The 14840-nt window shown below is 43.4% G+C and overlaps 1 protein-coding gene across 1 annotated transcript; it reads right to left on the bottom strand.

Moving 5' to 3' along the window:
• Positions 1 to 569: 569 nt before the first annotated feature.
• Positions 570 to 13092, bottom strand: LOC306916832 (L-lactate dehydrogenase B chain). The gene is made up of 8 exons (XM_079494887.1): positions 12922 to 13092; positions 9402 to 9538; positions 8332 to 8449; positions 7682 to 7855; positions 7104 to 7277; positions 6172 to 6289; positions 2976 to 3099; positions 570 to 2093 (listed from the first exon to the last, which is right to left on the bottom strand). Exons 2-8 carry the CDS (start codon positions 9528 to 9530, stop codon positions 1926 to 1928), a joined length of 1005 nt encoding a protein of 334 aa, XP_079351013.1. The 5' UTR covers positions 9531 to 9538; positions 12922 to 13092; the 3' UTR covers positions 570 to 1925.
• Between the last annotated feature and the right edge of the window lie 1748 nt (positions 13093 to 14840).

Raw genomic sequence — 14840 nt, 5'->3', positions numbered from 1 at the left:
ACTTTGCCTGTTGCTTTGCCACTCGATTTGCCACTCGATGTGCCATTCACTTTAAGCATGCGCATACTCTCTATTGTCTAAAATGCTTGTCAATGTTTTGAGTCTACTTCATCAAGTGGGCTAATACATTCGTTTGTTCTACATGTGTCAAATAGACTTTGAGGCTGCAGACATATCGGACACAGGTTTTCTCTGAATTAAAACTTTTGTACTTAATATTATATAGCCTCTGTGTGCCATGAATGCTACTGATGATGAAATCTGTCACAAATTCACACTGAATAAGTGATCTCTGATTGAATCAATATTAAATTGTTCAGGTATAGCTTAATTCAAATTCTATGTGAGGAATATTTTTGTGAACTATGCTCTTCTCCCACAGGAATTTCAAGCTTTCTGTGCAAAAATTGATATATATGTAGGCCTATATGTACACTATACAGAAACAGTGCAAATCAAAGGTTAGTTTACTGAAAGGTTCTTCAGTTATCTCAATCTAACCACAAGATGGCAGTGTATTACCTGATATCAGCTGGCTGCTAACATTTGACAACACAAAGACCACAGGCTTCCATAAGGTTCATATTTATTAAGTTACTCATCACTGTTTCACACAACTCACAACACGAGAGTGACCGCTACAGTCAGTGTTCTTTTTTTCTTTTAGAAAACAAGTCAAGTTTGGACGTTTAAATCCTCCCCATGGCTCACCATCTCTTTCAGACGGTAGCCTATACCAGAGTGACAGGGATTCGGATCCACAATGAAATTCACATTGTTCTCAGGTGTGCCAAAGTCTCTCGGTTACAAATTTCAGTTTGATAGACAAGGACAGTGTCTTTCGGATTGTTCTTTAGGGCCTACAGTGTACACATCAACATGTTCAGGAGAGGTCTTTTGTTTCTAGGCATCCCCAGGAGGAGGCTGAAATGAACGACACATGTGCAAACAAAGAAGCAGCAAATGAAATGGCAGACACTTTAATTTTGTCTCTTTTTCTTGTCCTTTCCTTATCCTTTTTTTGATCATGGCCCAAACAAAACAAGAAAAAAAAAAGCTGCGGCACAAAGGGATTCATGGAAGGTAAACCAACTCATCCTGGGAGCATCTAAAACGGCAGTTTTGTTTCAAAGACACCAATGATACAGTAACCTCAGCGTACTGGCGGAACAGGGGAAGCTGGGCAGTGCTTCATTCTATACTGATAACAATGGAGTGAGTGAGATAACATACATGGAAGTTAGAAAAAGGAGTGTGTGTGTGTGTGTGTTTGTGTGTTTGTGTGTGTGTGTGTGTGTGTGTGTGTGTGTGTGTGTGTGTGTGTGTGTGTGTGTGTGTGTGTGTGTGTGTGTGTGTGTGTGTGTGTGTGTGTGTGTGCGCGCATATGGGAGTGTTTGCATGTACTACTGTATATTGGCTCTTTTCCACTACGGTTAACCCAGAACTTTCAACTTTCCAGAACCTGTGAAGTTCTGTGAAGTATTTTAGTTTACGTCCTGAAGGGGGAAATCTAAAAATCATTCAAAAAATGAAAATACTCAATCTATAATGCAATGGGATGTTAGCTTGTAGATCTGCTATTTTCAAATACATTTGAAAGTGTAAGTTCTAAGGTCTAGGTTCCCAGAGCTCAGGGTTAGTACCACCTCCCGAGCAGGGCCCAAATTAGGTTCTGAGAACCTCAACTGAAAGCGAGCCATAGCGTATGGAAACCCACCCAGAACCTGTGAAATACGTTTCATGGCACGGCACGGAACGATTCACTTAGTTCTTGTAGTGGTAAAGAGACAAATGGTGTGTATAGGAGCCAGTATGTGTCTGAATGATCTCGTACTACGTGTGTGTATGCTCGTGTTGTTCGGCCCTGCGGCAGGTTGCTTCAGGGGGGGTATTTTGGCGAGCGGGGGGGTGGGGGGGTGGAGTCTTTAGAGGTCCTTCAGGTCCGCCTGGATGGCCCAGAGTGTGTCAGCGCTCTTCTTCAGCTGGCTCACCTCGTCTGGGTTCAGGGTCATGTTGACCACGCTGCTCACCCCCCCGCTGTTCAGCACGCAGGGCAGCGACAGGAACACCTCCTCACTGATGCCGAACATGTCCTGGAGGAGAAACAAGGACACGATGGGTGCATCAGGGTTTTTATAGTGAAACTGAAACAAAATAACTACCACTAGAACTGGAAAAACATTTTTAGTTAACTGAAATAAAAAGAAAAAACAAGGCTTTACAAAAAAACTGTATTGTGGTTACAAAACAAACAGAAACTAATCATAATTATGTGCAATTACAAATATCACCCTTTCCTGAACACGGGCCAATTGTGTTCGTATAGATGCTCGACAAAGCTGGGTGCACTGCGGTGATTTCGACCTAGGGGTGGGTCCCGAACCTCAGGACCAAGCATGTTTGGGTATCCATTATAATAATTCAATTTCGGTTCTCCCTATCAGTTCCTACAGATGCATGCAGTCACGCGCTATTTATTTAACAGCAAAATCCGGTAAAACACCGGTGGACTATGTATAATAGAGTAGCGCAGCGTGTCTCTCACACTGTTGAAAGGAGTAGCCTACAGAGTCACAGACAGCTCTGCTGCTGTCCAGTGGCAGTGCTCCGCCTCTGAGCACAGCTCTGCATACCGTTATCAAACTCACAAAAATCCTAACGATACCCATCCCTAATTCGGCCCCCAGACTCCATGGTGGTGGGCAGGTACTTTACTACTGCGCCACCCGAGCGCCCCGTGTGTGTCTGTGCATGCGTGTGTGCGTAGTGCGTACCCGTGTTTAAAATGTAATATACTATGCGGCACACTTGATATAAACTCCATTTATTATCCACTAGGTTTTTTTTCTTTCCTGCATCAACTTTGTGTGTGTATGTGTGCAAGTGCACATCCGTACACAGTCAAATCTTCAGTTAGTTTAACTCTGAAATAAACAAAAGTGTGTCCGTGCGTGCGCGTGCCCTTGTTGACGTACCTTGACCATGGTGGACACAGGGTGGATGCGGTTCATGTTTTTGATGATGCTCTCGGTCAGGTCGGCCACACTCAGGCCGATGGCCCAGTTGGTGTAGCCCTTCAGCTTGATCACCTCGTATGCACTGCAACACAACGGGAAGGAAGCTCTGTCACAATCTGCACATAGCAGCACTGGGCTTTCTGGGTCGAGTGTTGATCAGCAGACCATTGTCTATGCTCACATTCAAAGTGTGCATAGCACATGAAGCAAAACGCTGCGTTATCTGGTTATCTGGTGGATATCGTTGCTGTCGGGCAGAAACCTCTTATCTCAATATTCAAATTTTTTGTGTTTTTCCGTAACGTAACGCCCGGCTTGATCATACTACAGCGGCACAAAGCTACTTTTGGTATTTTTGAGTGGTGTAAACCACTCCTACAACTGGCTTTGTTAGTTTACGTGTCTGTCCGTACCAAAAAAAATGAGCATGGTTGCTATGGTCACCCAGTTCACACGGGTGGCTTTGTTAGTTTACGTGTCTGTTCGTACCAAAAAATGAGCATGGTTGCTATGGTCACCCAGTTCACACGGGTGTGATTTCATTACGTCAGACCACAGTTGATCAGTCTATATAAGACCTTACACCACTCAGTTCACACGGGTGTGATTTTTTTTATTTGAATCCTGAAAAGCAACAGTTTTGGACATTTCAACCTGACAATATGTATTATATTTATTTGTTGTATTTAACCTGTTCTCTTTCCCTTCTGCGCTCACTCTTCCTCTATCCTCCCTCTTCTCATGGAATACTACAAAATGATGGAGCGAGCATGAAAAAATGACACCTGATTCTGAACCGAGTAACACTAGTTACTGCACTGTGACAATCATGCAGTGGTGTCATGCTCGTAGAATGGTGCACACGCATGCACTCTAGAATGCGTCCCCCTAGATTCAAGAGAAGACGCACCTAACCACCTTGGACCGGTCACCACTCACACCAGACTTTCCAAGACGCACCAGTCTAGGTTTACTGGCGGTGGGCAGGCCCCTCCTATTTTCACACTGTGTCAAGTACCCACTACTTTGCATAACAACAGCTTGAACTGTTTACCTGAACGCATGTTAATGGTAACTGGTAAGCAACACAGCACAGCAGTATGGCTGCAGTAGGCTAACGCTTCTGTGGTGCTGCTGCACACAACAAGAATGCCTCATCCACCATCAAAGAAGAGATTCGTCCAAAGCAAACTTTTATTTTCGCCACTGCAGGCAGCGCAGTATAAATAAATGTGTCTGATTATTTTAAGTATGTGTCTAAAACTCTCGTACACTAACACTATAAACAATATAGGCTATCAGCAGTTCTGTGCACATGCGCAATTGTAGGCGTGTGTGCGCGAGTGCACGTGCGTGTGACCGTGGTACCGGGAAAAAAAACACCATTACACCACTGCAATCATGGTGTTAATTTAACTGTCTTAATTAAGGCTTTCCCATAACTAAAGACTTCCTCCTAAGGGACTGTTAAGTGTTTAAAATGAGGGGTCACTGGAGGATGTTAAAGTTCTCTAGAATAAAAGGTTCCAGCACTTTCTGCAGAGAGAGGCTGCAGCGATTGTCCCTTTGGGTGGACACAATGTTGTCAACTTTGACGTTGTCGGTATAGTAGAGTAGTAGAGTTCTCTACCACTGCACTATCATAGCCTGCTGGCTATGATAAAAATCATGGCGAAACTTACCTGGCTGCAACTTAATACCTACTGCTACAGAGGTTGAAAGAGAAGCCACTTCCACACACAGTGCATGGGGTAGGACTAGGACCCATAAACCAGTTATTAACTTTCTTCTGTTCTCATTCCATCTGACTTCCTATAAATACTAGTACTATACTCAGAATAAGACTTGCGTTAATAATACGATTTCAATACGAAGTCAATGCAAGTTTTATTTTGGAGTCCACCTACTGAAAGTGCACAATGTCTCTTTCTCTCTCTCTCTCTCTCTCTCTCTCTCTCTCTCTCTCTCTCTCTCTCTCGCTCTCTCTCTCTCTCCCCCCCCCCCCCCCAGTTGACCCCTGCCATACAAATGGAACAGCCTCTGGGTCCTACCCCAAGATTCTTTTGTGAAATGAGTGTAATTTTATGAACACTAATCATCAACATTTAAAACACACCAAATATGTCTATGCCTTAACTCTTGATATGCATAATAGTAAGAGACACTTGTACAGTACAGTATATGTATGTGAGGCAGTCGATTATGGATTGAAGCCAATACTTGTAGTAGAGTCTTACTCTCAAACCACCACACTGCAAAGCCATTAGGCACTTGAGTAGTCACTCGGTCAAAGGCCACATTCGCGTAGTGGGGCAAACACTAAATATATAACCAGGCTACTATGGTATTGCCAGGCACTCTGGAAAATACCTCTCTACAACAGTGGTTATCTAAAGTTAAACTGGAATGCATGTGTTGCATGGCTCAAGTCAAGTTCATTCAATGTCTATCTAAAATTAGGGCAGAGCAGAGCCAAAGAACAGTATAATTGTATTCCATGTGTTGCAATAAAATGAAAAATGTTTTCCATTTGTTGCAATAAATGGTTACATTTCTGACTGAGGTTGTGTTTTTTCAAACATTGTGGTTGTAATTGTTGGGTTACAAGGGTCTTAGCTAGGCTTCGAGACGGCCTTCCATTATATTAATTTTAGGAAATGTAAACCCTTTACTACAATCTAACTACCTGGCACGTATAGACTGTAACTCTTTGTCAACTCTATGACTGACATGAGTTGACATCAGTTCAATCAGGAAGACTAGTCCATTCACAAATCCTCTCCCACATCTGTGTCATTCACCACTCCGCTAAGCTAGTAATTTCCACCTTTGCTCTAATGAGCGTTTACAACTCCCTCTGGGTTTAAGCCTCCACCCGTTCTTTTACATGGATTATTGCACGTCACATTCTCCACCCACGGCCTCCCACCACCAGCATCAAGACCATCCAGTGTTAACTTGGTCATGTGGGGATTCTATGCAGCAGACCCATTATGGGTCTCTTTCCCATAATCTGTCATTACCCCCAAATCTATTGTATTATATTAATTGAATGCTTGATGCTTGATTGCTCACTGCCTTCTCACACACACGCACATCCACATCCACATTCCACACACACACACACACACACACACACACAGACACACAGTACCTGTCGACTACAGCTTTGTGCGTGGCCTTCCAGTGATCTTTGTCTGCGTCTGTGCCAATCTCAGGGTTCAGCTTCTGTAGGCTGACTCCTGCCACGTTAGCGCCGCTCCACACGGGCACTGAAACGCACAACATGGCACAGCATGAATAAAGAACTGTCGAAGACATTTCATGTGATCTTTAACAGTGGCTCTCAAGCTCCTTCGTGTCAAGAACACCCCCAAGTTAATATGTATTTGGCCGCAGACTGCAGTCTGAACAGATGTTCCAGGGACGCTTTTGTTAAAAATGTTTCAAGCATCAGACATTTAGACACAATCTATCAAGCTAATACCAAATAATGCTAAATAACAACTACTAAATAACAACTGACTTTGCTACTATTGAATGTCATGAATTCTCTGTCTCTAGTGCCCTGTTCTTAGATCTTAGTCTTGTATTGAATGTTGTTTGTTGTGTGTACTTTTTACTATTATCTGGCTGCAAACCAATTTCCTGCAAGGGACAATAAAGCTAACCTTGAACAACAATCATGATAACACTAATAATACACAAACAAAACAGTGAGGATGGCTTATACACCCAGCATGCCTATTCTGGGGGGAACGTTCGCCAAAAATAGCAGATCTAAAAGCTCAAAGCGGCTTGTAGATTGGCTAATTTTGGATGAAGGTATTTGGTGTAGACAGAAAAAAGCGCTCAGCTCAGTTGTAACTCAAGTCCGTTTCTCTAAGACTAGATGGTTTAAGTGGTTAAACCCTCTATGCTTAGGTGACTGGAGTGGAGTCCCCCAGGGGCATATAGAAGGCCCCCCCCCCCCCCCCCCCCTCAACACTAAATATAATTTCCGAATAATAGCTGATCTACAAGCGCGTTGCAACTTAAGCAACATTTGAGTACTTTTTCCACCACTGTCCCTCTCTGTCTACATACCACTGGTGTCTCCGTGCTCTCCCAGCACCCAGCCGTTGAAGGAGGTGGCGTGGATGCCCAGGCGCTCGGCCATCAGGTAGCGGAAGCGGGCAGAGTCCAGGTTGGTGCCGCTGCCGATGACACGGTGCTTTGGCAGACCACTGAGCTTCCAGGTCACGTAGGTCAACACGTCAACTGAACGGAGGGTTGAAATCGAAAAGAACATTAACACACACAGGCCTTATCTCGCTCTCTCTCACTCTCTCTCACTCTCTCACACACACACACACACACACACACACACACACACACACACACACACACACACACACACACACACACTTCTTCACGTCTAATTCTAATACTTTGACCATATGATTTCAAATCAACATAATGATTATTTCAAACTTTATTATCATTAATGAACGATTAATAGAAAGACAATAGGCGATCTACAAGTTCAAGATTTTTGCATGCCACAATTGTACAACAAAGTATAAAATAGCGGTTAAGTGGTAACAGTTAATCGGAGTAATTGATTTAGTCGATTATACAAGATCTATTAGAATGTTGTAGAAAGGGCGCCGCGCTGTGCGTACCGGGGTTGGAGACGACGAGGATGGTGCAGTTGGGGCTGTACTTCATGATCTGAGGGACGATCATCTTGAACACGTTGACGTTCCTCTGCACCAGGTTGAGGCGGCTCTCGCCCTCCTGCTGGCGCACGCCCGCCGTCAAGACCACCAGGCGAGAGTTGGCCGTCACAGAGTAGTCTGAGAGAGAATGAGAGAGAATGAGTCATTACGTGCAGTTTCTAACTTTCCACCACAGAGTCTCAACATCAAACACATAGGCCCCTTTTCCACCCAAAGAACTTTGGTTCTAGAACTGGTTCTAGAATCTCCAATGTGGTTGGGCGGAGGTCTTTCTGCTACAAAGCCCCTTTTGATTGGAACAATCTCCCTCTATCTCTTAGATCCATCTCATCATTTAGTAAGTTTCAGAACTTCCTTATATTCACATCTAGACTCAACTTGTCTATGCTTCTAAATCTGGTTCCATTATAGATTCTTGGAACCGTGGTGCTTTCACGGAACCGGCAGCCATGTTTTGGTTCCAGTTCCGAACCAACTTTCAAAACACTCTGGAACTGGTTCAATATTAGGCGGGGAAAACATAATTGAAGCGGTTCAACCCCTGGTGGGAAAAGGGCCATAGGGTTGACTGTGTGTGGTCCAGGAGGACCAACCTTTATCGGCGACGATCTTGGAGGTCTTGAGGAAGAGGCTGCCGTGCTGCAGGTCCATCATCTCGCCCTTCAGACGGTCCTCCATCACGTCAACCAGCGCCAGCTCATCAGCCAGGTCCTGATGGGAGCAGGCAATACTTTATTATTAACAGTTTGCAGAAAACAGCACAGGAAAGTACAGTGCAGATATGTCAAATAACTAACAATGACTGGTACCAATAATCAAAATAAATTATGTAGTACAAAAATATTTAATCAGACGATTTACAATCTTGTAGATCTTGTAGACAAGCTATTTCCGCTTGTTTTATATATGTTTGAAAATGTATGAACATTTTCAACAGATTAAGAATGGAAACGATTCTGACGATTATAGTAATAATAATAATAATAATAATAATAGCTTGAATTGATATAGTGCCTTTCATGAACCCAAGGACGCTATACAAAATATACCAACAACAATCAACAGCTATATGCCATAAGCCTGAGAGAATAAGTGTCTTTTCAAGGTAGCCTTAAAAGAGTCCCGTGTTGGAGCATGGCGAATCTCTATTGGAAGAGAGTTCCACAGGGTGGGGGCTGCCACACTGAACGCTCTGTCCCGAAGGTTCGCTTGACTGCTTTGGGGACAGAGAGGAGGTCCAAGTTTGTGGACCGCAGGTTCCTGTCACAGGAGGTTTATGGAGGAGGCCTGAGAGGTACTGTGGAGCCAGGGCTTTTAGACATTTGTAGGTGAGAAGGAGGAGTTTATAATTGATACGGAACTTGCCAGGAGGCCAGCCAGCCGATTATGCATAATAATTGTGATTATCTCAAATAATTGCGATTAGGTGATTATGTAATAACTGTGACAGGCCTACTTATACATAATTAAGAGCTACAAGTATAACAAAGAATGACAGAGACTTGCATGTAGCATATGGATGGAATACTGTACTGAACAGTAAGTATGTCCTGTCCATCTGTCCCTTCTCAGTAAAACCCAATGCCAAGCCTGTGGGATACTCAGACAGACAGACAGACAGACAGACAGACAGACAGACAGACATCACTTCTCTTGTTCTTACCCGCAGCAGGATGCTGACGGCACAGGCCATGCCCACCTGGCCCACTCCTACCACCGTCACCTTGTTCCTGGGGGGCTCCAGGGGTGTGGTGTTCAAGGGGGTAATGAGTTTCTCCAGCACTGAAGACATGATCACAGCTGTATGTGTGTGTGTGTGTGTGTGGTGGGGGGGGGGTGGATAAGGGAGAGAGAGAGAGAGAGAGAGAGAGTTATAATTACACACCAGAGACCTCTTGAACTTGCCGATGCAGAGTCAAACAACTACAACTGCTGCTCCTCTGTGAGAGCTCACGCACGCATGTGCGGGCAGCACAGTCACGCACACACCACACACACATGCGCGCACATGCACACACACACACACACACACACACACACACACACACACACACAGTCACACACGTGACACTCACACTGTCTGTGCATAAACATGAATTCAAAATGCAACACCAAAATGGGATGTTACCAAGGGGTTGAATAGCGATTACGGGTTTACACACTACAGTCAATAAGGATGACTCATGTTTGGACAGTCAAAACATGGTCTTAGCAAAAGGTATAGTATACTAAGCAATTGACTTTCTATGCTCTCTCTCTCTCTCTCCTCTCTCTCTCTTGTTCACACTTCCTCACTTGCTCCAACTAGTTCTGACCAGCCTGAAACAGCATATGCTAAACCCAGTACAGAATGTAGCTTGCTATATTTCCAGTCCAGAGGCAATTCAGGTCAGCAACTGAGGTGTCTGTGACTGTAAGTAAGTAGCCTTGCCGAGCCATGAGGGCAGGAGCCTATCTCCTGATTCTGTAGCGTGAGGCAGCTTGATGTACAAGTACACGCCCTGGTCATGACGCTAGTATGTCGCAGGGACTTACCCCCAATCCAACCCTTGATGCTGAGTGTCAAGCAGGGAGGCACTGGGTCCCATTTTTAGAGTCTTTGGTATGACCCGGCCAGGGATCGAACCCCCGACCTCCCAGTCTCAGGGCGGACACTCTAACCACAAGGCCACTGAGCTGGTGACTGTGACTGTAGTCTTGTTGTAATCTAGACCCACTACTCTCTACATTTGTGTAAAACATACTAGTCATTGTCCAAACACAGTATGAGCACCATGTAATCTAATCTGTCATGGTTCCAGTACATAACAATGCAGTCATATCATCACTCATATCCATCCATCCATCCACCATGTTCTTTGTACCACATTGACGGGGTTGACAGCTGTCCCATTTCATCAGGATATAATTTCCCATGATTTGCCCTGAGGCAAAGGAGAAATATGAAAACACAGCCAATCGGGGCAGCCAAACAATTGTGCCGCGAGCAGGTCTGGCTATCATAACACCGTAACATTTGACGTTAGCATTTAATTTAAGGCATAAACGGCGATCAGATTCATCTAAAAGCTTTAAGCAATTGGATTACAGTGACAAGACATGTTTTCTTATTGTTTATTGTCATTTGTACTAAAGTGTACGTGATGTGCTAGTAGTAGTAGTACTAGGCGTATTGACACCAAGCCACAATAACTTTCATGAAGGTTTATTTAACTGATCATGTTTCCGTTTCCACAACGGTGTGCTTCCCGCAGCAAGCAACACCTACTTCCTCTTCCTGTTAGATCCTCACATAATGTGCCTGTTCCCCAATCCCCGAAATTTGAAAATATACAGGGTGCTAAACGTTACAGTACGTACACACAAGACTCAGACACAACCATCTCCTTCTCTCTTGCTGTACTCTAGTCTACTCTACACCTATGCAAAAAGGATTTGCTTCTGCCAGTAGGATAACCATGAATGTTGAGTAATAATGATAGCCTATATAGACAGGTGTTGCAGGCCAAGTTATAAATGGTAAATGGTGCATTTATATAGCACCTTTATCCAAGGCGCTTTACAGAGATTGTGCATTACATTCACCCATTCATACACCGATGGCAGCGGAAACCATGCAAGGCACCAACTAGCACATCGGGAGCAATTAGGGGTTCAGTGTCTTGCTCAAGGACACTTCGACAGTAACTCTGGGGAAGCCCGGGTTCGAACTGGCAACCTTACGGTTACCATCCAGACACTCTACCCCTGAGCCACCGCCACCCCCTTAAGTTATTAATTGACAACTTCATTACTAAAGGAAATCGGCACTGTGACACTTGAGTACTGGTCTTTGGTGGTCATGCTTTAATGAAGGCACATATGCCTATCATTTCATAACCAAGGTCAGTTATAACAGCGGTACAAGGGAGGCGTCCTTGCCAATAAGGCAAGGATGTCAGCTGTTGTGGAAATATGGAGGTTAAAGGCCTACTTAATAATAGACCAAATAGGGGCAGGACAAAACTGCTTTAAGGATGTCCAATTGCCCATTTTAACCTAATTTCTGCTGCGTTCTTCGACTTCCTCAAATCCAATTATATTACATTATATGATTATAATCAAATATAGATTTTTATATAATATATAGGCCTACTGTACACAGTATATTAAATATAAATATAGCCTAACAAGGCTATAGTTCTATAAAAATGTAAATCTATAGCCTAGCAACAGGCACAAGCTTTGTAAGCCTACATCAGAAATGGTCAGCTGGAACAATGAAACGATCTGGTGGTGACATTGTGTAGGCTACTGTAGGTTACTGCAGAAGTGCAGAATGCTCACACGACAAGAAGACGAAATATCAAGTGATATATCTGTATTTTATCAGACCAATGTTGTCCATTCATTGTTATTTTCTATTGCTATTATGTAACGGGGCTGCTGAGTCCTTCATTCGCTCTTGCCCTATAATGGAGAAATGGGCGTTCTAGCTAGGGGACACGGAACGGGTGTTAAAGTTGCATTTTGCACGACAGCTGTTTCTTCATACTAGTAAAAAACGAACCAGTTCAACACAACAAACATGCCTCTGTAAAAACGAGGGCAAGCATTCCGGATACCTGTATAATAACGGGATTGCTGGGATATTCGTGTATTATTTCCTGATTACTCTCCGCAATAATCACAACCGATTTACTTAATTGACATTTGACAGGTCAATTCAATTCAGCTGTTAAACTAGAAACTGGTTAACATGGACAGGTCAGGGTGACATCTAAACCTAAAATAAAGAAAAGTTTGGTTATTAATGCATCGCCTCGGGTAGTGGCCACTGGCCAGAGGGGGCTACCCAGTCCACTGTACAGTGAGCAAAAAATACACACAAGATTATTGAAATAAATTGTGGTACCGGCACTTGAGTTTTTAACATACTAAGAATAATTCACACATTTCCTGCCAAACATACAACCCATGGTTCACCGACACACGCACAGAAAGGTCGCTAGCTAGCGGATATATTCCGGTATAAAATGGTTTCCTTGCTTCGTGCATTCCATCTATTTAGACTTGAGCATCCATTGCTGCTGGTTCGATGCGCACGCTTCACAGTCACAAGTTCACATAAAATACGAACCACTGAACCTGAGTAGAATAACTGAATCTTTGAAGAAAAGCCGAGTTATAGATGCAGTACGTACATTTTTGAAGATATTTCTATGAGAAATATATCCCTTTTTTTGGTCCAGGGGGAAAGATGTTGCAGCGTCGACAGTCGGCAGTGAGAGAGGAAGACTTTGTACTAGAGCGGCTGAGCTGAAAGAGACAGGAGGAGGAGGAAGAGGGGGTGTATGTATCACCACACACACACTCTCTAAATTACCAATGTGACTTGTGACCACGCTGTGTTCACATCATCACATGAGATGTCATTATATAGGAGACTCTGCTGCTCTGATGCAAGAGTCAGACATTTTACAATAATGATGATTGATTTATAGCCGGATGGATCATTGGTTTGTCCCACCTTTTTCACACTAAATTGGCTCATAGTGTCAGTGTTGCCTCTCTCATAAACCTTCTGGGAATCTATCTACTGTAGCCTATTTTTATTTATTTAATTATGTATTTGTTTGTTTTGTTTGTTTGTTTGTTTGTTTGTTTATGTATTAATTCATAATGATCAGGGACAATACACATTACACATTACTCAACCACAAGGTAAATAGACCAGTGTTAACCAAGGGGTTTAATGTTCAACTCTTGTCCCTGCAGCCACGTCATAAAAACATAAAACAGATTATTGCGTATAGCCTATAGACAAACATAACCCAGACGACTATAGGCCTACTAACTATAGCCATTATCTAAAAGACAAGAGAAAAGATACAGGCAGGTCAACACAACAATAGACTACCTCCAAACAGGCTGACAGACGTGCAGCACAGTATACTGCTATATCAGTGGTTCTCAAACATTTTTGGCTCAGGGCACCCCTGTAAATAACATTTTCATCCATGGCACCCCTGAATTACATTAATTGTTAATTTACATTTACAGCACCTTACATTTATGTCATATATTACGGTAAACCCTGGAAACCCTGGCCTGCTGTATATGACAAATGCAGAGCAGCAGATTAACATGCAAGAAAAAATAATGCAAGCATGCCATGTACACATGCAAACGGGACAGTGGTCTATATATGAGCAAGCAAAGCCTGCTATTTGTGATATATAATTCATCATAGGATCCACACTGAACTGGTTCCACAAATACTCACAGGCCGGAACTATTCTGTGAGTCTCTGGGATTATGTCTCAGAGAAGCCAAGTTCCCTAGTTGTTGTTCCCTGGGGCTCGATCCTTGGTCTGTTGTTGTTCTCCCTTTACATTCTCCCACTTGGAGTAATGATCTGTAACCATGGGACCCATTTCCATAGCTATGTTGATGACACCAGCTGTATCTATCTATCTGCAGTGACTCAAGTCATCCTCTGATAAACTGCCTTTCCAATTTTCTCAAATGATATGACGATGAAAATTGATGAGAAGTCGTGTTCACACAACTGATTGGCAATAAGCAATTCCTTAAAGCAGGGTGTTTCAACTGGTGGTCCGAAACAGGGAGTTTGAATCTCAAGAAGGGGAAGTGTAACAGATTTCCTGGTTGGGTGCACCAGTCATCATTATTAGGAAATATATATTGCATGTGTGTGCTCGGCACTCATACAATCAAGTTGTGGCAGCGGTGGCCGAACGGATAGCGGCGCGGTCTAGGTACCGGAAGGTTCCCAGTTCGAACCAGCCGTCCGACACGTTAAAATTACCACCGCTGAAATGCCCTTGAACAAGGCATCAACCACTACGATGAAATGTGTTCTATGAGCAGGGCCTGGCTGGAAACTCTTGAGCTTAGCCCAGATACCCTGGGTAAATATAGATTTCATTTCATTTCATTTCATTTCATTTCATTTCATTTCATCAGTACGGTATATCAGTTAATATAGCATGAGTTTAATATGGAAGGTTGGATAAAGTAAGAGAATGGTATTAGGGTAACAATGCGATAAGAATAGATCAGTGGTTCTCTCCCTTTTCTTTTAGCTCTGGAGTCTGGA

This window comes from Electrona antarctica, assembly GCF_951216825.1.
Source record: "Electrona antarctica genome assembly, chromosome: 23".
Classification (NCBI taxonomy): domain Eukaryota; kingdom Metazoa; phylum Chordata; class Actinopteri; order Myctophiformes; family Myctophidae; genus Electrona; species Electrona antarctica.
Note: the sequence above shows the minus strand (reverse complement) of the source record. Positions and strands in the feature narration are given on the sequence as shown.

Bases quoted from the DNA above. Each gene is read 5' to 3' on its own strand.
- LOC306916832 (XM_079494887.1), bottom strand. From the start codon at position 9,530: ATGTCTTCAGTGCTGGAGAAACTCATTACCCCCTTGAACACCACACCC. The intron at 8,450-9,401 runs GTAAGAACAAGA...TGCTCCCATCAG, and splicing joins CCGTCAGCATCCTGCTGCGG to GACCTGGCTGATGAGCTGGC. The intron at 3,100-6,171 runs GTACTGTGTGTC...GTTGTGTTGCAG, and splicing joins CACAAAGCTGTAGTCGACAG to TGCATACGAGGTGATCAAGC.